This window comes from Anopheles stephensi, chromosome 2, assembly GCF_013141755.1.
Source record: "Anopheles stephensi strain Indian chromosome 2, UCI_ANSTEP_V1.0, whole genome shotgun sequence".
Lineage (NCBI taxonomy): Eukaryota > Metazoa > Arthropoda > Insecta > Diptera > Culicidae > Anopheles > Anopheles stephensi.
In genome coordinates this window covers 18144971-18172163 of record NC_050202.1, presented here as the reverse complement: position 1 = coordinate 18172163, position 27193 = coordinate 18144971, and the positions used below count along the sequence as shown (strand labels likewise).

Sequence of the window (27193 nt, the reverse complement as noted above, 5' to 3'; positions counted from 1 at the left end):
ACAACTGTCAAATCACCACACCAACAGCCCCCAAATCAACAACCTTACAGTAGCGACCGATAAACGCGGAACCATTCGTCATAATTGCCCCTTAATTATAGACGCATGGAGGGTTTCTTTTTCCAATTTCCATCCGAGTGCACACAAATCCGTGCTCGAACGCGAGCACCACAAACTCCCGAGCCTATGCACACGAAAGTACTAATCTTACGCGTTCGTTCTAACCGTTTAACCGATGCACACCCGACCGGATGCACGTGTGATTGCCCGCTTTCCTACTGGGAAATTAAATCTTTACCCACCCTGGCGAGGGAAAGTCGAATGTCATCGGGAATAGAGAGAAATAAAAATTGCCAAGAAAAGCGCATCTGCGGGCAGTTCCCAGCGCGGGTGAATGAAACTATCACTGTGAGAAAGGGTGAATAGGCAACGAGGAGCAAAAGGTGAGGTCGGCACTAGCCAGACAATGGACATTGCTTTCCATTGGTGCATTGTTTTGCGAACGATTTTCATTCAGCTTTTGCGCTGCTATTTGTCATTCACAAGCGGTACAGTGGGTGGATGTGATCTGGAAAACGAAACACCACGTTCTCGGATTGTCAACCGCTGACGGATGAAATTATACAGTAGTGAGATTGTAGCTTTGCCAAGAGAATTCAATGAGCATGCATGAGCTGCGAAACGCCCCATTTCCGGCTACATTTGCGGCTCCAATGAATGGGACCATCATCATATGAAACGGGTCTAATGTTCGTTTATTGAATTATATTGTTACATCTTCACGATTGTTTGAATAATTCTACTGGATAATTTAGAGCTAATGGTACACTATTTTTGCTAATTGAAGTTTGTTTCAATTATAGTAAAATAGATTTGACAAATTGAAAACGTCTACCACACAGCTTATATACCAAGCATGTTTTAATTGTGGCGCAGGTTGATACGATTGAAACATCAGACGTACTATTTACCATTTATGTCTTAATCATCGTCTTTGAAGGGCAATTGTAACCTATCTCAAAAGTCTCTCAGATAATTATTCATAATTTTGTTAAAACATTTTTTTGCATTATTAAGTGATACAGAGGCTATCTGGTGGCCAAGGCAATAGCAGCACCAGTCTTCACACGGCAGGTCCGAGGCTTAAATCTCATCCAGACCGCCTCCCCGTACGCGGGACTGACTATCATGTGCTACGGTTAAAAGCAAGTCCCAAAAAGCCAGAAATGGCAGACCAGAGACCTCCCGAGGTTGCAGTAGATTTGACAGATATTGGGTAAACATTTTCAAAATAAAGAGAATGCATACTACATCTATGCTATATAACTCTTCAGACAATATCAGATGTGGTATATTCAAATATACCAATCCAATCCTGATATACCAATGATAAGTCAATCCAGATCCTGGCATACGCTGCTGACATAGACATCATCGGTTTGAGGCTCTCCTATGTAGCAGAAGCTTATCAAAGGATCGAGCGAGCCGCACAGAACCTCGGGTTCGAGATTAACGAGGCGAAAACCAAAATGATGGTGGCACCACCAGCAGCCCTGCTAACAAACACTGATTTACGCAGGAGTGATGTACAGATAGGTGACCGCACCTTCGAAGTCGTCCAAAACTTCATCTATCTTGGGTCAAAAGTCAGCACCAACAACAACATTGATGTTGAGTTACGCGCAAGGGTGCTGGCTGCCAACCGGTCATACTACAGCCTGAGGAAACTTCTCCACTCTTAATACCTGTCGCGACGGACGAAGCTGGGACTGTACAGAACATTTCTAGTCCCAGTACTCACATACGCCTCTGAGACATGGACTCTGTCCAAAACTGACGAAGCCCTCTTAGCCGCGTTCGAGAGGATCTGCATCTGCTCAGAAGAATTTTCGGCCCCGTATGTGTGAAAGGACAATGGAGGAGCCGCTACAACGACGAGCTCTACGAGCTGTACGATGATCCCACTATCGTACAGCGCATTAGACTCGCCAGGCTCCGGTGGGCTGGTCACGTCATGAGAATGACACCGGACGACCCAGCCCGTAAAGTCCTTTTAGGCCGTCCACAAGGACAGAGGAGGCGTGGTAGGCCCAAATTGAGATGGAGTGATGGCGTTGATGCGTCCGCCAGAACGGCCGGGATAACGGATTGGCAGACGATGGCGCTAAACCGTGAGCGGTATCGCCATATAGCCAAAAGCAAAAAAAAAATAACATAAATCAACTAAAATAAAACTGTTTCTACAAATATTGCTCGTACCAATTTCATCTTGATGCAGGTTATGTTGTTTTAAAAAGGACTTTCTATATGAAATCACATGTAAAACTCACTGGATTATTCTACTTGCCTTAAAAACAATCAAACTCCTTCAACATTATTGCACCTCATATCGTATCGGTTAACCAAACTTCCATAACTCGACTCACATATTTCTCACCCAAAATCCTTGACTTTTTCTTCTTTTTTTTTCACTCCCTCACGACAGCCTCGCCGATACAAAACAAAAAAAAACCTCCCGTTGCGGATGCGTGCACGGAGCGTAAACCTAGCGCGGATAGCTAATTAATGGGTCGATTTCCTTTGCCGCCGGGTTTTGTCAAACCCGGGCCGGACCCCAAACGGGAGCATTTATTTTGCATGTCTACACGACCCCTTCGGCAGCGACTCGCCAGACTGCTTACAAAACAAAGCTAACGCGTGAGTCATTTTCGTGAAAGTTTATGCAATTATAAGTCGCTACATGGCTACCGAATCTAGGGACGGTTGCGCTGGCTTTCGTTTGCCGCAGCCCCAGCAAGCCCACGCCCAGCAGCAATCCAAAACCCAATGATACCTACGACGATTGTAATTTCGTTCGTCACGAAAGCTCTTTTTTTGGGTTTTCGGTGGAGCAGTTTTTTCTCCCCCCGTATGCTAGGAAGGTTGGGTTTTTTTTAATTCTACAGTATTATAAAAAAGGCTTCTAAAACAGATCACGAAAAGCGAGATGATTAAATGTTACCACTCGGTTTCCCATTGAACTTTGGCTCAAAAGCGGAACAGCAGCACGCGGCAATACCTTCTCATGCACCTTCTCGGCTATCGGAAAATTTCGTTCGCCACCCGTTTTCCCGGTCCCGGTACGGTTCGAGTCGGGGCGAATACCATGGCTGACGGGAAGACCACCACGAATCAATAATTTAATTAGCTACCCGGTTACCACCCGAGCTCGGCCGAGAATATCGCACGTGCGTCTTCCAGCAGATCAAATCGTTGGAACAATCGACCAAATGTGCAGTAATTCACGCTCCATACGACGGCGAAATGGCCCGAGTACCATACCCACACACACACACACATACGTACCGGGAAGGTGTTAATTATGGAAAAAAAAAACAGGCCGGACAGTAACATACAACAAAAAATCGTTATGTCACTCTACGCAAAAATGCCTCGACTCGAGCGAGAACCGTTGCGAGTGGAAAATAGCTTACCTTCAGTGATCCGTAACGCTGACCGAAAACTTGTGCCAACCAAAACGGCCAATCAACGGGATGCCGGGATGTGGACGTGTGTCCTCCGGTGGTTTGCTGGGTGTTTAATAAAATTAAACTTGTAAGAATCAATCCTTCACACCTCGTGGCCGGCTCAGTTTTCAGCGTGTCAGCTCGCATTCGAAATCGTCCATCAACGTTCAGCCGTTCAGGTCAACGCGCGCACGGTGGCCGTACCGAGCGGGCCCGGTTTTGTCAACGGACGGGGACCAGCGGCCAGCGTGGAGTGTAAAAATTCAATCCGATCTTATGCTCTGCGTGCCCCGTAAAAGGGGTTGCGAGAAGAAAGCAATAAAAAAAGGCACACACACACATACACAGTTTTGCGTGCCGCCAATGATGGGATGAGGCTGTTGGCTGTTGGTGTATGCGTTTTTTGTCTTCGAGTGTCAGTTGACGGTTGCAGGTAAATTATGCTCGGTCGCCAGGGTTCATCGTCTTTAATCGGGAGCAATGTGCGTAGTCGAGTAAATGTCACACTTTGACCCGAAAGAGATGCTTATTAGGGAGTTTTTCTTTGCTCTCTTTTTCCATGGAGGCAAAAGGTTAAACTTGGTTCTTTGTAGCATCGTTTGAAGAATTTTTGCTTTCGTTTTGTCCAATCTCTTCGCAAATTTTATATAGCAGATGGTTTCGATGTTATTCAACATTAAATTATTGCATTATTACTCGTCAAAGTAAATTCACATAAATGAAAAAAAAAATTATATTAAAAAAACCTAAATAACGCATACAAATATCACATTATCGAAAGTTTTTCATCATAATCTACTGGTTCATGAACACAAGGGTTAACATTGAATGCAAGTAGAAGCTTTCATGGAAAACTGTGTTCAAGTTGCACAGCACTGTTGTACGCTAGCTGCACGCAACCATACATACAGTTCCCAATGAACAAATTTTAAATTCAAAATGTAACGCATCGTAACGCTTGTGCTGCGATGTTACAAGACGAGGCAGCTATTGTTATTTTATTATTTGAAATTGAGCATCGGCACGTTATTTATCACGACAATATTGTTTGTTATTGCTATAATATCTTTAAAAAAGAGCAATGATAATGAAAATATCAAATTTTCTCAGCTATTTGGATTTTCTTAAGATTCCAACATACACAAAACAACAACAATAAAAAGACTCCTGAAAGTATCGCTAATAGCTTTTGCGATGCACTAAAATTTCCAAAATTGCTGCTTAAATGCTTTTAAAATTATAAAGACTTCTATGTGCAGCTGGAATTTAATATTTTCTTTGCTAAAACACAAGCGGGAACGATAATTCGAATGAAAGCTCTAGTTAACGCTTAGTAACGCTATGTTGATGATCTGCTTGTTTCAATCACACTAACAACACAGCGAAACTGAGCGATACAAACGATAATAAATAGGTTAAAAAATATTTTATTAAATTAGGATATGATAATATGCCATCAAGTTGTATCAATAAATGAATAAAATAATAAGGATAAAAGTCTAGATGAATATGACAATACAGTCCTTAACACAATTTTTCGCAAACCTGTTTATTTTAAGAATAAAATGAGAACTAGACGAGTTAGCTAAACATTGTCTGCTATCAAGTTGTAGAGACTCACAAATCACACATTTTGCAGAAAAAAGTATAATTTTATATACACTTAAACAATATATTAGTCTGGTCCGGCCGATGCGATAACGGCACCGGTATTCACACGGTAGGACCGAGGTTAAAATCTCATCCAGACTGCCTCCCCGGTCTCAGCCAAGCTACAAATTTTTATGCGCAGCAAAAATTGGAAAAATATCGGACTTACATAGATTTACATGGGTACAGAGAATCGAAAAATAAGGCAGTCTGTTTTTCAGAAAGGTTTAATGTAACAAAATGTTGGAATAATATAGCAAAATTACTCCCATTGCCCAAGTCGGCTAGGGACACTACTTGCCACATACATTCAACGCCGTTCTACTATAAAATTGAGTTACTTGAAATGAAAAGTAAAAAAATTGTATCAATGAATTAAAATCTTTTTTTTTTTTTATTCATAAAGAACGGCCTGGCCGTATTGCTTAAAGCTAAATTACAAAAATAAGTACAATTCACGATGGTTTGGAAACATTTCCTTCTCCAAATGAATTAAAATCTTTCATGAAAAAATCATCAGACACCTGCGAGCCATCTTAATTTTTCAATACTGATTGGTTGTCTTGGTACCTCTTGTTGAAATTGTTCCAAAGCTTATATTGCAGCCATTGACCGCTTGCGGCTATTGTTTTAAGCTCCCGTAAATAAAAACAAAGTTGAAATGAATCACTTTTGAACACGTCCTTCAAACAATCGCTACTAAATTCCATTCATACGATACGGTCCGTATCACTACAAAATCAAACATGCACCGCCACAAACACATGATTACTATGCTCGGGAGTTTCCCGGTTGACACACACACATTTTTTGTCATTGTAACTAGAAAAGGATTTCTACAGATCTACAGTGCAAACTGTCACACGCATTACGCATCTCGACTTATCAGTCAGTTGTACTTCTGTTTCATCGATGAACCTGTCTGATAGCGTTCCCCTCCGTTAACAGCCGCTTTGTTCGCGCTGTTCATTGTGGCAACCTAATGAACATGAAGCGATCTTGTGTCCAAAGAATCTGGTACAACCAACCAACCCACCCCGTCCGAACGATTGCCCATCTACGCATTCTGGAGAAGACATCGTACGTGATCAAAAATGCTTGTACACCTGCCATCGGAACAGCTGATAGTTGGCGCACCAAACACGATACGTTATCAGTTTGATGTGCGTGTGTTAAAAACTGTTGCAGCTGTGAAGAAGTACAGTTTTCGCTATATAAATATTGTTTTCGTTCGGCTGACCGGCATACGTAACAGGGCAGGAGAAGTCAATCATAATGCAACGCTTTCTAATATTCGCGGCGCTGATCGCCGCAGCGAGCGCACAGGTAAGCATTGGATGCTGAAGAACGTCGAGTATTGGCCAAGATTATTGTGGACTATCTTTCCCTCTGTGTCTTAGCTCTGCAAAACCACCGGCGAGCTGGTGCCGAACCCGATCAACTGCAAGCAGTTCTTCATGTGCCGCACGGGCCGCACTATTCTCTTCACCTGTCCGGACAACACGCTGTTCAACCCGCGCACTCTGGCCTGTGACTCCACGAACAAGGTCCGCTGCCAGCCCGGTGATATCCCGACGAGCATCCTGACCTCCTCGCTGAAGGCTCAGCCATCGCGCATCGAACACACCGTGACGGATTGCATTAACCAGCCCGTGTCGACGCTGCTGTCCAACACTGCCGACTGTGGCCGTTTCTACCAGTGCTCCGTTACGGGCGCCATCAACTTCCTCTGCCCGACCGGTACCCTGTTCGACGCACGTCGCAAGATGTGCGTTGAGCGTGAGGTAGCCATCTGTGGAACCGTTGCCCTGCCGAACCCACCGATGGTACCACCGCAACCGATCGTACCACCCTCCCTACCGATCGTCCCACAGCCTCTGCCCGTCCTCCCCCCGTCCCTGCCGATCGTCCCGCAGCCTCAGCCTCCGACCAACGTGAACAGCCTGCAGATGCTGTGCCGTGGAAAGCCGCTCGGTGCCAAGATCCGCAACCCGGTGGACTGTACGGAGTATGTGAACTGCATTGGAACCACCATCCTGCGCTACGTCAGATGCCCGACCGGAACGGCTTTCGACGATGTGCGCAAGATCTGTGACTGGGTACAGAACGTTACGTGCTAAATGATAGAGTGCCTCCTATAGTAAGTCAGCCTTTATAGATGTTGCCTCGCGGTGGGCTTTGGTATTAAAGTGTGGGAAAATGGAATTACAGTCGGTCGGTGTTTGCTTATTACACTTGGGAACGAAATAAAGTTACTTTAATCTGTCATGCATAAAGGAAGCCAAACAAATCGAAATAACTGATTCGAATAAATATGGATGAATCATTATGAAAAGAAATCCCTTGATATCATCCCAATATCTTTGGAGTCCAGTAGCTCAGCTCTTGTCTTATATAGCCAGCCACTGAGCCATACACAGAAACTGAGCTGATGAAAAAGTAACCCTTTCGAAACATCTCTTGTGGCCTATTGGTCTGCTTTAGCCTTAGCATTGCCTTGGCCACCACTAAGAGAAAACAATCAATCAAAGGTTATTTGGAACGGTTTCTCACAGCTGCTCCTCTTTAATGTTGGCACTACTTGGCAGCTACTTCTAGGTCACAGCTGAACTTGAGAGCTTTCAAGTTCTTTTACAAAGTAGTCAGAGCTCTTAATACCCTTCAAAGCTTTTATAACTTCGACGGCGTATAAGCTGTGAAAAAATATGGAATATTAATCAAGCCTTTTCAAGCAGACAAACACTAATGTCAGTCTACACGCACTGAGCGCATATTGACGTACAAGACAAGAAGCGTTACGTAGCGTTACATTAGAATTTTCAACCACAAAAAACCTTACGCTGTGATTGTTAAGCATTTCTAGGGGGTTTCAAGCACATTTGATGGTGTTTTGTTTAGAATTCGCCCCTTGCTTAAATAGATAGCGAGCGTGCCTTGGGCTATGTGAAATCTTGCTTAATCATTTGGGTGCCTGAAAGTATGCAATTTGTACGACAGCATCTTTACTTTACGATGAAAAACAACATCTTTAACACAACTCCACTTTTTATCGCATTAACAGCTTAAATTACTCAAGCACTTAAATTACACAACAACTCAAACACTCTCCACTTACCTTGAGTTAAATACGTTTTCTGTTTCGATTTTCTTTCATTTTATCCTTCACATCCTTCAATTCAGTATCGATTGAACCAAGAACGAAGAAAAATCAGTATTTTATTACACTATCAATCACTGTCCCATTTCGTGCCACGAGTCTTTCTTCTTTCCTCCCCAACGGTTATCACCCCGATGAGCGATAATAGTTAACACAGTATTTTCCCCCCTTTTAATAAACAGCACTGTAAAACATAACGCTTCAGGGGTACGCTAAACCATACGAGTAACGCAATCCACACACACACACTTTTAATACTCATCAGTAGAACTATCGAGGTAATGCATAACTAAATCGACATTTAAAAACTGAAACGGAAGAAACGGACCCGTTCGCTACAAACCGTTTGAATGTTGCTGTTGACTTGCTCTTGTTCGCTTGTGTTGTGTGTTTACGTTCGATAAAGCTTTAAATGATTTGATCATTTGAGTGGTTTTCATCGCGCTAGAAAAGTTGGTAACATCTTTGGCATTCTTGAGGATGATATTTCAGTTATTCTCCTTTTTTTGCTGCTATCTCTCTTTCCTCTTCCTTACTTAGTACATTGTGATAAAAATAGATTATGGCTTTAGTCGCTCACTCCCTTCATTTCATCATCTTCTTCTATTTTTTCCATCTTTACTCTCTCGCTTTTTTTCTATCTTCCTACGAACGATATCCTTGCGATAGCGATACTTTAATATAATGTCGATTCGATATAAAACAGCTATATTCGTCTTTTATAATGTATGAGTACGGCGAGCTGGTGATTTAGCTAAACTGGTTCAACACCTTTTCCGGGGGCGGGGTTTTCCTTTAATTCGTGTATAACAACTAGAGTACGCTAGGCGAAGCTAGACCAACTATCATATAATATGCGAATATGAAGATCGAAAAAGGGGGAATATTTCCGTGCAGAGTGGATGTGTTAGTGTGCTTACGGATCTTTAGAGTAGCTTAAATATGGGTTTATTTTTCTTTATCCTAAAAATTTTACTTCTTTGATGTTTTGTTGTTGTTTTCTTCTTCTGCATGATTTTAGCATAAAATTTGCCCTTCATCTCACACTTTGGCCAACTCACTTTTGTTTATGATATTTTTTGTCGGTTTTGTTTCAGTTTTTTTGTTTCTAACATTTGTTTCCATCACCACGCGTACGCGACCACTTAGAGTATTTTGGTTTGGTTACTACTAACACCAGGAAACCGTCGTGTTTCGGTTGAGTGGGGTTTTTTTTATGTATTTAAAATTTATTTACTTTTCTTTCATCTTCTTTCCTTTTTAATTTTCTTATCGTCTTCCTGACTCATTTTGCGCTGTTTCTAATGCCCTTTCTATATTCCTTCTTTGTGGTTTAGTTTGGTAACATTTAAACGTGTATAGGATCGATAACATCTAAGAGTCGGTGTATTCATTGTTCCCAAATGGTTCGTTTCATCATGTCTGTATTGGTTTTGCGTTTAGTTCAATTCTAAAAGCAACATTTCTCCTCCATTTCTCACACGCAATCGTAATTTCACCGTTCAGCACCGATCGCCCACCGGTAGCTGCATCATCTACGCAAATGCAATCCTTGGCCTTGGTCGTACCTCTTCCGCCCAGCGTTGACCTTTGGGAGAATTCTCTGCAAATCATTGCACCGGTTTTTGTCATAAAACAGCGAAAAACAAACCCGGAAGAAAGGTTAAAACGAACGAATGTTGTATTTGGTTAATGACAGAGAGAGAGAGAGAAACTTATTTTTAAAAAGCCACACATCTTTCTTGTCCACTGCTTCCGGGAATGTTGCGTCCCCGCTGCACGAACAGAGCTCAGCAGCACGCTCTCAAGAAGCTCGGTGTGGTGAGCAGAAAGCGTACAACTTTCCCAGTACACCGTCCGTCGGGTGCAAGGAAACGATTCAGCGAAAAGAAAGCTCGGAGTCTGGTAAGCGGCTTACCCGGTAGTGGCATGTTCACAATTCCAGCTGCAATGAAGCTTAAACACGATGCTTTGCATAGCCATGTATGGAATGCACTGGAAGAGGGGAGGAGCGCGGGGAGGGTCTGGTGCACATCAAGAAAGTGCAGTGCTTAAGATGGTGCACAACTGCAAGCTTACCGCATGTTCCGCAAAAGGGGGATTAAATCACAGTTGGTATGCTAGACGAAGTATTTTTGGAAGATGTAAGCCAATTTTAAAGAAACGCTGCGCTTTCTCCTACTAACAAAGTCAAGAAAAATAAATCCTCTTTGTGGTTTTATAGTTAAGAATCAGTCAATGAAAACAAACGGTATCGCTATTGACTCTTGACATTTTCTCGCCATAATGTTTCAAATCATAATTCATTTTACTTTTTTATGTTAAACTTTTTTCTGAAATGTGATTCGCTTCAAAAGTTTGACTCCGCACCTTCCCAACACCAAGCGTCAAACAGATTCAAAACTTTGCGAATCGACGCGTCGTTTGTAAATACAAACGTTATTCCCTCTTTTGTCCACAGAAAAAATGAAGCTTTCCACTGTAAACCATGCTCCAAACTGTGGTGGTGCAAAGATGGAGCACAGTTTTGATCAAAAGTTAAATCGAAAAACATTGTCCCAATATTTTGAATGTCAAGGTGAAAAGTAAGTTTGAACCATTTTGCAACCCCAACGCTGTCATTTGAAGTAAATTAATTAAAGGAAAATGATCTCACGCTTGTTTTCCCATCTCAACCGTGACATGTTCATTTACAAACCAGATCTTCGCAAAGATTTATTTTAAATTGAATTTTACACTTTGCGCTTTCAACTCTATCGGGGGAAATTATTTCTCCGAAACTGTTCACACACACACGCTCACACGATGAACAAGTGCCGCGAAAAAAGGCCTCCCTCTTTTTAGGCAGGTTGAATTCAGTTGAAAGTTCACCCCACGATTCTTTCACCCAAACCAGCAACTTTACCGGATGAGAATAATTTTATCTTCCGCGCGGAGTGTTTGCATACTTTACATTCATTTCGTGTCATTTCATTTTTTGACATTCACACAACCTGCCTCTTGATTCGTTCAGTATCTTCAAGCCGCACCAGGAAAAGAAATTGAAACGTTCCAACCAAATTATTGCTTCACTTTCGTTTCGTTCGCTCTTCTTAACTCACTCACATGCTCATCTGTCTGGAATTTTTCGATCACTCTCATAAAACGCTGCAAACCGTGCTCGCTTTTCCTAGAAAAACCGGGACACAAAAATGCGAAGAAAAGCCACTGGAAAACCACAGGACTGGAAGGAAAAGTTTTGCCAGTCCACACCGGCACGTGGCACCGTACAAATCACATTTGGCATGCGGCATGATTGCACCAGCTTTGATCTTCACCACCGGCACAGGTACGTGAGAAAAAATGGGAACTTTTATGCCGTAATCAGCTTTCCGCAAAATAAAGCAGAGGCAAAAAACAATCGGGCGAGACTTTTGATTAAAAAAAACTCAAGAATCAAAGCTTTTCTAAAACGTTCAACGAGAATACTTCCACAATACTGTTTCGAATAGCTGAAACACAAGAAGGGAAATGGTATTGAGCCGTTGGGGCGCTAAACGACACTTAAGCTTTCGGTGGGAACGGTGGGAGCAGTTTATCGATTTTTAAATTGATACATGCAAGAAAAAATGACCATTTTCGGAGAATCATAAAAATAATACACAATATTCGGTCAATCTCGCATACGATGGAGACGCCTGGTACTTTTCGAGGTCTTGCGACTGAAAAGTACTAGGCGTCTCCATCGTATCGTATGGCATGAGGTAACAAACGACCAGGCGTCACCATCACGCACAAGAGAAATATAATCGATGCTTGATCGAAAAGAAGTGAGATTTTAAGTTCGTTAAGCAATTTAAAATACGCCTCCGGAACAAAAGTGATTCCCCACACTGGAAGGTGCTATTAAAATTATATTTAATTAAATACATTAAATGCATGAAAGGTTTCTTACAAACCTCCCCGGCATTCATCACATTTTTAAAGCCTTTCCTAACTTTTCATTTAGAGCAACAATACGAATTATAGCACTTTTCTTCTCAAAAGCTCTTCCAAGAAAACTCTCCTCCTTAGAAGTGAGCCCTCAATTGTGTTTCTAATCGAATTAAACCTGAAACACGACTTCGACTCTGAACTGAACCATGCTGAAATGGAGACATTATTTTAACGTGTAGCACCGTAGATCGGACAGCGCTCAGAGCAGTGAAGATATTTGACTTCGAAATGGACCACTTAACGCGCAAACCAGTCACTGCAGAACAAATCAGTCTAGTCTGCTCGATAAGTTAACGAAGTGTAATGACATCGTTCGTGTCGCTCTCTCTTACGCGCGTAAAATCTTTATCTAATGGCCCAATGAAAATTTAGCACACACGCACACACCTATTCTGGCAGACCATTTAGAGCGGAAGAATCGAAGCGAGGAGAATGGAATGGAGACATAATAAAGTATAAGAATCAAAGTCCGCCTTGCGGTGTTTTGGAGTGAAGTGTGGGAAGCTTTCTCGCCCTCCTTTTCATTTCAGCACCATTGTTAAAGTCTGCCGGCAAATGTGTGAATGACGGCAACGAGTGGCTTTCCGATGGCCATACACACACACACAGCCACACACATCCATTGTACAGTACCGGCGCAAGTAAAGTGACACATTATTGACATTAATGACATTAAGACGAACAGCTGGGAAGCAGAGTGTGGGGCTGAAGCTTAAGTGCACATTAGAAATGGTGACTGTTGATAGCATCAAACAGCGAAAAAAGAAAATGAACATGGATGATAATTATTTTGAGAATGAGAAGAGTGTCTTCAATTTTTCATGACAAAATGATAGGAAGAAGAAAAAGCTTAAATTCGCTTAAAGCTTTGCTTAACTTTTAAACACCATCACAACGAATAAACATTAGTAGAAGAGAAGCGAAATAAAAACCAGCAGATGACTCCTACCCTGGCGAAAGCTGCATGTAGATAATTATGGACGAACGATAATTGAAGCCATTTAACACTAGCCTGCAAACCGCTAACCACCACTAAAAGTAATGCTTTCCGTGCTCACCTGTCTATCGCCCGCTAATCAGCGGCACAATGTACGCAACCACCACCGAGCATTCGTGCTCCCCACCACACCGCAAGATGGTAAGAAAAATAACAAAGTACAGCCGCTACAGAACGGTGCCCTGAAGGTGTGTATAAAAATACACCACGTGCGGCGTGCGGCTCGTTTGATGAATAACGGTTCACCTACGCTGGCACACGGGGTCTCGCCACGCGGGAACACCGGAAAGAGTGCCATTTATCCAGTTGATTACAGACGGAAATGAAGCAAAAAGTTCGGAGCGCCAAACTTGTCTGCATGTGGGTGAGTTAAGCAGGGCTTTGTCTTTCATATGTGCTATATACCCCACACGGGTGGATAAGATGGCTAATCGCAATTATTCGCTTCCTGACGGTTTTGTTGGAGTTGCAGACGCACACGCAAACACGCACTCGCCGCGTTGAGTGATGAGCTTCACAAAGTATACACAATTACGAGCATGCTTGCGCTACCTGGCTGCTGGTTAATTACTCCGCGCGTAATGGAACTTGCCGGAAAGTGCTAGATTGTTTGTCGTTTAGCCTGAAGCGTGTGTGATGGCCTCTTTTGTTCGCTCGCCATGTTTGTTTTGCTTTTCCACACCCAAACAATGTCTATAAGAAGCGCATATTTGTTGCTATAAAAAGTGCTATAAAAATTGGATCATATACATTTGGGCTAACCAGCTTCTTACCCTCAGAGAATAACGAGGACTAATCCCATTATTTTTCCTACTGTACAAATCAATATTTATGAAATTGCGATCACAAATATGTAAAATACACTCCGCTTTCAACCAACACAGTCGAAGCCTTTTGAAAGTTTCTCTCACGTTTGTGACAGTGATTGACGTTTCGTTCCACTTCAATGTCGAACGCTAGAGTCTACCGTTCGAAAACGGTTCAACATATGATAGGTGTTGTGAGGTGAGAGAAGAACGAATCAAGTCAAACCATTCCGCAAGGATTGTACAAAAGTTCGTAAAGTTCTTATATTACCAACTACCCGTGCTGTATATGCAAGAGCGAGCTAGGAAGGGATCAACGGCATGGGAATGGCTCCGCTTACCAGGTTCTTTATTTCCGGAAACGTCAACCACAGTTGCAAACCTAGTTCAAAATTTGATTCGAGGTTTTAAATTCGGAGAAAACTACCAAAGGCCGAACTTTATGTTTTCAACCCGAACAACCGGGAGCAGTCCGTCTGACTTCACCTGTTTTTTAGTGGAGAAGCGCGTCACAAACAGTGCCGACAATAATAGCAAGAAAGTAAACATAACTGCATTTCTGAGAACGTATTTGATGAAGCTTGATTCGAAGTTTTACTGACATAAATATCCCTTATTTAGGGGGTGGGTTGATTAATTCTAGAAAATCATTGTTTGTGAGATACTTTGTTGAGATTACGTTCAAATAAAGTTGTTAAACCATTTCAGATCTTGGTTTCGATTCGATCGCTGTGAGATCGTTTGTGGTAATTAATAAGGGTGTTGCTTTCATTTTCTCGTAACTTTCTCGAAAGATAACAACTAAAATTTCGAGGAGAAAATCTAACTGATGCTGCTCAACGACTAACGACTTACGACTGAGACTGTAGTCACTACTCAGTCGTTTAAGACTAGTCGTACAACTTTGTATGAGATTTGACGGATGAAGTCTTGGGATGTGTCTAATGATTCCAGCCTTACTGACGTGTTCCAATGATGTCCTCCGTATCCATAAAATACTTTATGGCGAATCCTCCATAAATCTTATATTTTAAAAGCTTTACTTACCCGCTCAAAGACCAGATTCTCGGAAGCAGCTGCTGCATGCTGGTTGAGTGAAAAAAAATGCACTTGATATGCGAAACAAACTAACTGTTTGAAGCTGCATCTTCATCTTGTAACAGCGATCAGAAAATAACATTGATAAACTGTAAATTGTGCAACAGTGGGCGACCGGTACCGTTTTCCCTTCGACCTTCTTTCTCTGATGCCATCTGATCGACACGGTTGGATCTTTTTTACGTTTGGAGTTGCCAACCTGTCTATTGCAAGTGTACCCAAACCGTGTAAGGAGGATAGGAAGAGAGAGAGAGAGAGCGATAGAAACACGAGCGATAAAGGGATGGAGGTACTTTGGAGATCGGAATCACACATACAAAAACACGCATATTCACACGCACATACATACACAGAGAGAGAGACATAGAAATAGGAAAAAAAAAACACTCAGAAGCAGCGTCCCCTTTTAGGAGACGATGGTGTCCTTGTGAGTATCACCGTTGGCGGTGCTGTTAGCGACTGCGGCAGTGTTGGATGAGTTTATAACCGTACCGTTCACCGCTCCGACGCTCCTGCTCTCCCTGCTCTCGTCCACCGCCTCCTCGTTCGTCTCGTAGTCCTCGTAGTCGTCCGTGTCCTCATCCGCTTCCGGCACCCCGTTCGTCTGCCCATTGCTTCGCTTACCGCTGGCCCGCTTCTTGCTTCGCCGGCGACCATCCGACTTGCCGTGATCCGCAGTCTTTGATGCACAGTTCCCATTCCGGTCCGGAAGCTCGCCAGCCGCCTTGGTGCTCCCGTTGCTTTGGGACGTCAGGTGGCCGGCCTCCTGCTCCACACCGTCCGACTGCCCGTTCCCGTTGCTTTCCGCGTTTGCCCGCTCCTCCAGGCTCGTCAGCAGCTGCTCCTTAGCGTTTTCGCACAGCCGGAACGTTTCCAGGAACTCGTTCAGATCGACCAGCCCGTCCTTGTTGATGTCCATCATGCGGCACATGTCGAGCAGCTGTTCGTGCGTGTTGTGCGGAAAGTGCCGCCGCAGCAGTTCGCACGCCTCGCCAAACTCCTCCAGCGAGATCTGGCCCGAGTTGTCCTTGTCCAGGATGCGAAAGATCGCTTCCAGGCTGCTCTTGTTCTTGTACAACGATTCCGCCACCGAGGTCGTACCGTTCTGGGCCGATTTCTGGACACCACACGCACGCGGGAAATACGTCCAAAACATCACCACCGGAAATGAAGAGGAAAAATAAAACGGAAGCCCAACATAATACTCTCGAGCGCCAAACCAAATTACACCGCTATTCGGCAATCGTTTGTTTGTCCGAGGGAATCGCTCCCAGGCGACATACTGTCATTTGCAAAAACGGAACCCGATAGCTATTACCGTAGATCGACTTGTTTACCTCTCGTGTGAGATTATCATACCATGTCACGGATGTTGTACGGTAGACGGCAGTGCAAACACACAGCCATAACGCTATCGGCATTGACTGTCAATAGGACTACATTCTTGTTGAAGCACTTGTAATAAAGCTAGTAATTTGCTTCTTGCTATTCTCGCTGCCAGGGGATTCTTGGGGAGCTCAGAAAAGCGACAGTAATTCGATCGCTGCTGTCGCAGGCAAAAATTTGCAAATAATGATACAAATCGAGGGCTTCGCTTCACAACAGCAATAATCGAGGCGAAATCGGCACGGCTCTAATGTCAACAATAATAATAGAGACTTATTTTCAACCAAACCATAGAGGGCGTATCAGGGAATGAAGAAATTTAATAAATATCGTGATTTGTAGGTAAAATATATCAAGTGTTGTTATGATCTTCAAATGACTAAAGCACTGTAACTTAAATTTGATTATTACTTCCGTTTTGGAATGTGTGAAACCAATCTCACTAGGACCGGTGATATTATTTTTAATTTAAACTATTCATCAATAACTTAAGCTCTAGTAAGTCTTTTTCTAACTTCTTTTATCTCTCACCCAATCAAGAAACTTTTAGCACTCGTCTTATCGTATGTTTTCCTGAGTCTCATTGCGGTATACATATATAGTGTAGGATTACAGCATAAGACCACTTTTAATTTCTGATTTTCAAGCTATTGATTTCAATAATTAAACTAGGTCTAACCAAAACCAAAATTTGGCTAAAGCATCCTCAACAACCTGTGAGACATATAAAAGTTTATTTTTATTTATAGCAAAGCTAGATTATGTTGAAGAGCAAAAATATAAAGAAAACATACGCAAAACTCGGGCGGCCCTATAGTAGAGACAACAGCGGTGCCGGTCTTCACACGGCAGGACCGGGGTTTAAATCCCATCGGAGCCGTTCCCCCATAGCCAGGACTGACCATGCGGTATCAATAAGTCTAATAAGCAAGAAATGGCAGGCATGATCTTAGAGGTCATTAAGTCAAGAAAGAAGACAAGCAAAAATAATACCAAAATTGAATTTTAAATTTGGTAAATAGCCTCATGATTAAATAAATAAATAAATAAAAATAAAATAGCCTCATGTTTTTTTATTCAATAGGTACGGCTATCCGCATAGCTAGTGAAAAGTCTTATTTTATGTATAATTTGTTTTGATTTTTTTGTATAAAAATAACAAAATGATACTAAGTATCGATACCTCAATTGATCCAATAATAGGATCAGTTCAGAGAATCTTCAGGAAAGTTATACAATATAATCGATTCGTTAAAAATCATCACCATAGACTCAATTTAACTATTTCAAAAATGAGTTGGTCGTTTTTATGTTGTTCGTCATTGTATTTTATAAGATAAGCTCGACGAAACATTTAGATTGTTATAACAAAAATTATTTGAGAGCTTTAGGCCAGTTACCTTGCAGCTCACCTCGTAGAGCAATCAAAAAGAATTCCTATTATTCAGTTCAAAAACAGGTTTAATTCTTTGATTTTTTTTGTTATTTAAGGATTTCTTATTTAAAATTGGAATCCTAAAAAACAGAATTCACACAGTGAACAAGCCAATTTACTCACGTTGAGTTGATCCATAAATAAATTTCAATTTCCACGTATGATTAACATCCATATCAGTCAGCAAATACCATAGGGCAACAGCTTCAAAATACCAAAGAAGTAAAATCGTTTTTATTATTTGGACACTGTTCTAAAAACAAATATTTTCAAATAACTGCGAGCAACCGTAAAACGAATCCTTTTCGTTTCTTATCTACATTCGTACACTTCGATCCTATCTACTTCAATGGTAACCCGGTTCTCCGCACTCAATTCCAGCTTCCGAACCTCATCCCGGGGATATCACCATTAACGTCAACAACCATCACTTTAACGATGACTGACGGGAAGCATCACGGAAACAGATGGCATCAAACGGTTGTTTTCAGAATGTCGGGGCCAAAATGTGGCCCACAATCAAAACAACAACCCTTTGGCCACGCAAAAAAGCGCAACATCATCGAGTTCGAGTGATAAAATTATCCTCCACGAAACACCGCCTACGGACATTTCTTTTAAAGGTTCTCATCAAACAGTAGACTCTATTGCCAGCGAATCGACTTTCGCTGGTGAGAATCAAGTCAGCCATCTTTAAACAGTTGAACCAGTACGAGTAGTGATAGTGTTTCATTTACTTCTTTTTATCCCTTTCTTCTACTTCATACTTACGAAAGAGTCCGTGTCGAGTAGATGCAGCGTCTTCCGGTAGCTGACTTCCGTCACGGTTGCGACCGAACTGGCAGTGGGATTATCGGCGGGCGCAAGCTTATCCTTCAGCATTCGCCACGGCAATCCAAGGTTGGTGGCACTCTCCAGGGCTTCGCACCACTTCGCTAGCGTCAGTACACCTGCACGGGTAATACAAAGGGAGAATATAGAGCACGAAAAAGGAAAAAGCGAAAACACAAAACATAACACGATCAAAGATGAATGGTCAGCGTTGGCAGGTGTCCTTTCTAATGGTATCATTAACAGTGTGGCGTCGGTTAGATAAAAGCGTTATTACCACCGTCTCAATTTCTTCGCTCTTTTTTTCCCCCGGTTGAGGTAGTCTCGGTGAACCGGGAACATGCTTGTTATATTAAGATAAATATAAATCGTCCTAACAAAGTTGTCTGTGCCGTTTCCATGGAACTGTTCCGGGGCGCAACAATACGTCAACAAGCTATTTCTCATCGGTGCGTGACAGCTTCATGCATTTAAAAATACAAACAAGGTACGCGCTTCCAAGATGAGCTCTGGCTTCCCAGTCTCGTTACAGTTTTTCTTTTATTGAGTACGCAAGACAAACTTAATGAGGTACGAGATCTCATACCCGGGGAGCTTTGAACGCGTTAAGTGTGGCTCCCTCAAGAACGGCGCGCCCTTCTGGACGAATACAAACTTTCCTTTCTTCCATGGTAAAAAACCCACATTAAATTGCCACGAGCAGCATCGACACGCCATGCTGAACGGAAGGCAAACCCCTTTTTTTTGCTTCCACACCAACCACGGAGCCATGGGAAATGATTTAGCAATGAGGGTAACCAGTGCTGGCCGAAATCACGGTGTCCCTTCATATCTCCGGTCGGGTATTTGATGCACGATGAAAAGCACTCGTTCTGTGTCTTGGGTGTGGACGTTTTATGACCCACCAAAGAACGGTACAGTTCCTTGCCGATACTTTGTCGTCCCGTTACACTGCAGTGTACAGTGATAACGGGCTAACGGAGTTCTAGAGCCGTTTCTTCCCTGCCGCACCGACGTTCCCAGCAAAAATAAAGTGCTAAAGAGAGCAAAAAGTTAATAATGGCCGTGCCACAAAACCTCGACCGTACTTCGGTGCCGAAAGCTTCCCGAATAGAACAAGATTCCCTTGTGCTTGGGGGGGTGAGGGACACTAGCACGCCATGTCACAACTGTAGCAATTTCCGGCGAAAGTCATAAAATTTCTGCCGAATTAAGCACAATCCCCTACCGCTCGACAATTCTACTTGGAGTTGGGACGGGATGTTTAAAAAAAATCGGACATGGGGAGGTCTGTTTATTTGGCTTTTTCGTTTTCAAAGTCACACCAACATTTTCAAGAGCTCCCAGAAAGGTGTAGATTACTGGGACATCCAATCGAGTGTCCAATGACCCAACCACCACCACGGGTAGGGATTACTCGACTTCACCATTATTCATCTCACCGGGAGAAGCAATGGCGATTTTTCCATCCGCATTTTCTTCTCCATCTAACTTTTGGACAGATTTATACGACTCTGGCATCCTGCTGAAGGTATTCCAATCTTTGAGCCAAACACCTTCCGCACACAGTGAGCAGCAGCAGAAAAACGAATAAATCGCATCCTTGGTAGCATTTTTTCGTGGCCCATCGACTCGGTTCCTTTTCAATCGCTACAGCAAAATTCGTTACCGATCGGTTCAAGATGGTTGAAAATGACATTTTATCGACAATCATAAATTCCCAACGTTTTTCGTCGCGGGCCCTTTCCCACCTTGGTGTACATCTGGAAAAGAAGTATCCCAGAATCATCAATTTTGAGATCCCTTTCTTCATTCTCAAGTTGGCAGGGAAGTAACTCCATGGGGAGCTTCAGTAACGGCAACACGAAAAATATACGGCAACAAAACCGAATAAACTATCGTTTTGCGACCAGCGAGCAAAACCCTCGGCGCGATAAATCTTTTCAATCCCGTCTTGAAACATGTCACGTCCTGCCGTTTAGGTAATCTTTTCTTCTTCAATGCGGATGTGTACGGCGTCCAAGCGCTTGAAGCATCATGTGCTTCACATACACACACACACACACACACACACAAACGCTGGAGCCTTGTTCCTAAAGATATCACGTCTAGCTACAAAAAGATGCCACCAACATTGGAATTTTTGTGTCCCGATCCTGGACAATATCACCAGGAAAACCCCCACCAGATGAGATCAGTCGGAACTCGGAAGCGGAAAGCAGTGGCACTACTTTTTTTTCGAATCCCGCCTTCCAATGGCAACAACAATGGCAGCAGCAAAAAACAAAACCGACCTCAACATGGCAGAAAACCAACCGTGACGACAAGAATGAACGGTCGAAACCGTCCAATATCTGCCATAAACTTGTGGCTTTACACGATAATGCGGCAATCCCTGTACTGCCACTGACAGTTCCGGGCTCCATGTCCGTTCCGCCACGCAACGATGCTCCACCGCTCGGTGTCATGTGCTTGATGCACTGATTACTGACTTCTGCCCCGCACACGGCTTACCCTTATTATCCGGATCGCGCGATTTGAACTCCCGCTCCAGCTCTATCCGCCGTTCGCGCAGCTTAGCTGCCAATTCTCGCAGCGCGGAGCTTTCCACCAGCCCGACCCGCTGCCGGAATGTTAGCTTCCGTGTTTTGGAGGCGGCCGCCGTATACATCACGAAGTGTGTGTCTAGCTGGGGATCCAGCTTCAGATACGCACCCTTGTTCGAGCCGATTTCGTAGTAGTTCGAGGCGGAGAAGATGGTAATGACCTGCCAGAAGAGATTTTTATCGTGTATACACACACACACACAGATACAAAAATTAATCAACCATCCAACCATTTGATGTGAAGGTTTTGTCGATTGATATCCTTACCTTCCCGCCGTGCATTATCTCGTGCCCGTCCGGTTTGCACTCGTGCGAACGGACCAGATACTGGAGCTTGTAGCGCTGTAGGAACTTGTTAGTTACGTCCGGTCCGAAGTACGTACCGGCGCCTCGCAACGAGTTTGGCCGGCAGCCCTCGGTATGCTGGGGATCGCTCCACAGTATATCGAACACCTTTATCATGCGGAAAGAACACAACACAGAGATGAACACACTTTCAAAGCCAAACATTTCACAATCTTAAATCTTGGTCTAGGCACAGTGGACTGCTGTGGAACAACTGCAGGGATAAAAATGTGTGTCGAGTAGGAATATGTAGTTATTGTGTTTTGACAGAAATAATAAATAATAAATGCTTTTTTAGCGATGATTTTGATGATTGATTTGTTCTCATAATATACGCCTAATACTATGCAATTTACTGTTTTATATCTATCCTGATGTTCTCCCGTTTTCTATCCTGTCAGCGACACTCATCTTAAGACCTATCCTAAGAGACAAGAGTTTGTGTCAACAAACCGAGCTGCAATCTAACCTACTTTCAACAAAATTTACAACTCCTGGAAAGTCAGACAATTTAGCGCAGTAATGTAATAGATCAAATTAATACAGAACATTCGTGCAAATTTACTTCAGATTCAAAATTCTTGGCATACACTAAAATATCATTTGTGTAGATTGTTGCAAGCTGCGATAACTCCTTTAATTTATACTTTATGTGGTGGCCGAGGCGTTTGCGGCGCCAGTCTTCACACGGAAGGACCGGGGTTCAATTCCCATCCAGACCGCCGCCCCGAACGTAGGACTGACTATCCAGCTACCAATAAAAGCTACCAACCAGCTACCAATAAAATCACGTCAGAGAAAGCCAGCAATGGCAGGCCAAAACCTAACCTACCTAACTCTGGAGGACGTAAATTTTTATTAATATTTAAAAAATTATAGCGATTAGACATTTAAACATACGACTGATTCTGGCTTTGATTCAATCAAGTTTAATCATAGCTTAAGCCTCCCAACATAAAAAAAGACTACAGCAGCAAAGATCCTCATAAAGTTGTCCATGAAAGGCAGCAATGCAGTTCAATGATTATCAATTAACATTGTTTGAATTGTTAAATAAATAACAAGAAATTAAAATACTACATCGAAATAAATAAAAAATTGAAATAAATAAATCACTGAATTTTCACTGAAATCAGTTAAATTTTGATCCAAAATGAGCTTTTCTTTTAATTGTTTATTCAATTCATTTTGTACTAAGCAGCTATAGCTATATCTTTGGTCCCGAGAACAAACCAATATTGAAATGAAATATATTGATTTTTTACCTGAATTATAACTGTTAAATTCTCATACTTGGTTTATATTACATCAATTTATGAACTATTTTAAACCAAATAATGCCCAATGTGCAGTCTAACGCATTGCTTCATCGATTGAACAATCATAATCAAGATATTTTCCCTCTCACTGCGGCTGCTAACTTGATTAAATCGAGCATAATGAGCAGTCTCCAGCTACATCCGACCACAAGAAAAGGATACGCTTGCGAGTCGAATTAGCACACTAGCGGATTCTCCAACACAAACGCCAGGATGCTTCGCACACATCGGGCGAGCGGACGATGCAATAAATATGCAAATAAGCTCCACGCTCCACCATGGACACTGACGACGGCTTAATAGCGTAGTGCAGTGGCGAACGTCCGGGTAATGGAACCACGACACAAACATGTCCACTCGCCCCTCTTTCTTCCCCACACGGCCCTCACACCACCCTCACACTTCGCTGTAATTCCTCGGCAAGACCATTACGTGCATTACCTACAGTCCAGCTCCATGATTCTTCAAAAGCAGACACAACCACATCCAAGATGAGCCGCTGGTCCTCGGGTTGTAATGCAACAGAGATACAAAACACGCTCGACACAACAACAACAACGACAGAAAAAAAAACCCTCACCCAGTACATCAAAACTGCGGGTTAAAGAGCAAATGGTTGTTTGCATTGTACACACCATTTTTCGTACTTCCGCTTCCATTCGGGTTCACTCCGACGCTTAACCTGCTCCTGCCACGCTCACACATGACGTGCTATAGTCCGAGTGCAAAGTGCATTTCTCTGACACCTACCATAAAGTATGGGGTTAGTAACACTTTGATGCATTTGTTCTGTGGCACATTTCGTACAAGAGCTGAAGCTGGGAAGAACGACGATGTATTTCACAATGTGCTTTTGTTCCCCGTTCAACGGATGCTGTCTGGCACAGTGTGCCGGAATTGCAGTTATTAATTTGTGCAATCGCCGACATGCTTCATTGATCCGGCGTTTCACACTACATAAACTGTTTATTTTGCTGACGCGATGGAGCTATTTATTTTTAGTTTTGAGACGGCTATCCGTATCTCAACCGTTACGATTCAAATGTAGCTACTATCGCTGGGCTAACTTTTCATATGAATTGTACCACTGATTATCTTTCATGAATAAACTTTCGCACCAACTCCATCGTTATCACTTGGCGAAATTGCTCCCAGTGATGTGTCCTCCGATGAATTGATACCCTAATCCACCGTTCGTTGGTCGTTCTCATCCGGCCAAATTCAATCCTTGGTGCGGTTTACCACGTCCCATGTGTGTAACATACAGCGAGTGCTTGAATATTCAGTAGCGGCACAATCAATTGAATCACATAACCGCTTAAACCAGCCAATTAATAGGACCTTTGCATAACGCATCCCCGGCCTCCTGTCATGTCTTGGTCGATTTTACATCCGGGAAACTTTTGCCGGATTAGCCACGGCTCACAAAACTGCTGACACTTAAATGGATATCGACCAACGGACCTCAACTCAATTGAAAACGGGGCTAGAGCTACGTAGCTGTCTAATCTCACTGCAAACAGCTCACCCCGAAGGATGATGATGAACACAATTAAAACTTTGGCCCCGATGCAGTGTGACTTCGGTTCGGTTGGGATCATCATCTTCAGCTAGCCGGTGCGTCCAAAAACCAGCACGTTGTTCTGTGTACGACTTCAGTGAATTGCTTCATTATGAAGCAAGAGTTTGCTGGGGTGAGATGGGGACAATGAATTCCACATGTCTCCAGGAAAAAAAATGTATTAAGAAGAGAGATGGATCAACATTCAAAGAGGACCTTCCCTTAAAATAATTATGAAATATCCTCCTGAAAGTTCTTCTTTTGTTCTAGCTGATATAAATATTAATAAAGCCCTTCGTAACACATTTGGAAGTATACCAACCACAGCGATCCGTTGGCTGAAAGTTGTGTTATTTCAAATTAGTTACCCACTACGGGGGAACGGTCCGGATGGGATTTTAGCTCCGGTTCTGTCACTACCACTACCACCCAATGACCCCAATGAAAACTACCGCCCAATGACCCGCCTAATATCGCCTAATGACTTATATGACTAGAATTAAGCCTTGCATCAAATAAGGTATAGTTGTAATTTCTATCCCTATCTCTGCAAGCAATCATTCTGTAGCTATTGCTTTATTCTAATAATATGTATGAAATACTTCGAATATTGTACCTATATACTCAACTAGAAACAGAACATAGCAGTGATGTTAAGCTCCTCATCCAAACACAAGTAAAATCTTACGAGCGTCATGCATACATTATCTCCAACAATTCTCAGAAAATGGTTAAGCGCATTGTTACACAGCCCGGCAATGTGTCAAGTATCTGTCAAACCAATCAGTTTCCTGTAAAGGACAATAAGTTAACTTCTGGGAATCTGCTCATTTGACCTGAGGCAAACACACACACAGAAATTGTCGACCAGAATCGATGACGGAAACGAGGCGAACGACCCGATAAGGTTGTGCCGATTATGATGATAATCAATTACCTGTTTCCATTCCACCTTGTCGATGATTTCGGCACCGGGAGCAGTACTTTCGGTGATCGGTGGCCTTAATAGAGATATATACTGAAGACACAGAAAGATAGTAGAAAGAGAAACACAAACACCCTTGTTCAGTCCGACATTGTCCAGGAGAAATAGTTTTTTGATTCCACTACTCACCTTTCCACGGTCTAAGCTACGGATGAGATCCAGATCGGTCGAGTCGGAAATGCCACCGTGCACGACCAGCACACGGTTGTTAACTATCGTCCCTAACGGAAGCCACCGGTACACCTCGTCGATGAGCTTCAGCAGTCTTTCGGCGTTGTGTTTGTACTTCTGGTGCACCTCCCGGATGAAGCCGTACCGGGCGTTCATCACCGTGTCTTCGTGGTTGCCCCGGTTCAGGAACACACCGCCGGGAAACACCAGAAACGTACAGAGCAGCAGCAGCAGCACCTCGAGCCCCTTCTTGCCCCGATCGACAAAGTCCCCATTGAATACGTACGGGTTCTCCGGCGATGGTAGCCCGTTCTGGAACGAGCCACGAGATGGCGTGTTAGACATGCGGAGAAATAGTTGCCGATGCCGATGCTCGATCACAACGAGAGCGCGCACGCTTCCAAATATGCAATAAAGCAATCACGACTCAAATGTATTCCGTAAACTATTCTTCCGATTTTCCTGTTGTGACAGGTTCGATCGATTTCCGGAGAATCTTGTTCAATGCATTCCACACTGCTCATGGCGATATTGAACGAGCGATGTGGCGCCGTACAAGGCCACATTTCATACATTGAATAAATTGCATTTGAGATGAAGGCAAGCTACTTCAAACTCAGTATTCTTCTCAATTTCCGGTGCCAATTATTCCGGTTCCAGCTCAATTACCTGAGCATAGCCAAACACTTTAACCTACGCTTGTAAACAAGCTTCAAGCTTTGTATCCTGGTCAGGGCACCAGTTACATCCCTGCCCGTCCTCTTAACCCTTACCTTATGGAACACGACCAGCAGATCGTCCAGCTTCCCGTGCAAATCGCCACAGATCGTAACCTGCTTCGAGATGGCGGTCGACGCCTGGTTCAGGTTCGGCAGGCGCTTCAGCTTCGAGGTTGCCTCCCGCAGTATGCCGGCCACATACTTGGCGTGCAGCCGGTTTTTCTTCTTCCGGAACAGATCGATTATTACTTCCAGCTCCTTTTTGTCGAGCGGGAACTTGATTTCCGGCCCCTGATAGCCACGCTCCGGTCCGGCAATACCCTCGTCGGCTAGATCGTCCGATTCGTCGGAAAATTTCATATTCAGTGCCTCTGTACGGGTCGGTGTCGGTTTTACGGTGGAGTGATAGTGAATGGGGGAACGTGATCGGGTTTTCGGGTATGTGTGAATGGGTGTGTGTGTGTTAATTGTAAAAGTGTCGGCGATATGGCCAGGTGGGAGATGGTATCGTGTCGATTGTGTTCGTTAGGCAACGGTTATGGCGATGAGCGAATTGTGATTTAGCCAGCCGGGTACGGGAAGTGTGTGGATAGCATGTAATACGGGGTGATGAACAAAGATTATTCAAAACAAAGGTAAAACAAAG

The 27193-nt window shown here is 43.2% G+C and overlaps 2 protein-coding genes across 11 annotated transcripts in view; one reads left to right on the top strand and one right to left on the bottom strand.

Moving 5' to 3' along the window:
- The first annotated feature begins 6335 nt into the window (after positions 1-6335).
- On the top strand, positions 6336-7446 carry LOC118507314 (probable endochitinase). Its single transcript, XM_036045697.1, has 2 exons — positions 6336-6482; positions 6557-7446. The coding sequence occupies exons 1-2, from the start codon at positions 6432-6434 to the stop codon at positions 7274-7276; spliced, it is 771 nt and encodes a 256-aa protein (XP_035901590.1). The 5' UTR covers positions 6336-6431; the 3' UTR covers positions 7277-7446.
- An 896-nt stretch (positions 7447-8342) lies between these two features.
- Positions 8343-27193, bottom strand: part of LOC118507243 (serine/threonine-protein phosphatase rdgC) — a 53269-nt gene continuing 34418 nt past the window's right edge. For 8 of the 10 annotated variants that reach the window (XM_036045496.1, XM_036045500.1, XM_036045498.1 and 5 more), the window contains 7 exons: positions 26602-26918; positions 25787-26140; positions 25610-25690; positions 21715-21900; positions 21356-21608; positions 18782-18960; positions 8343-16306 (listed from right to left, as the gene is read on the bottom strand). In XM_036045496.1, the coding sequence (XP_035901389.1) occupies positions 15596-16306; positions 18782-18960; positions 21356-21608; positions 21715-21900; positions 25610-25690; positions 25787-26140; positions 26602-26918 (2081 nt within the window). In that variant the 3' untranslated portion in view covers positions 8343-15595. The remainder of the gene's footprint in view (positions 16307-18781; positions 18961-21355; positions 21609-21714; positions 21901-25609; positions 25691-25786; positions 26141-26601; positions 26919-27193) is intronic. The other 2 variants (XM_036045505.1, XM_036045506.1) reach the window with 2 other exon arrangements.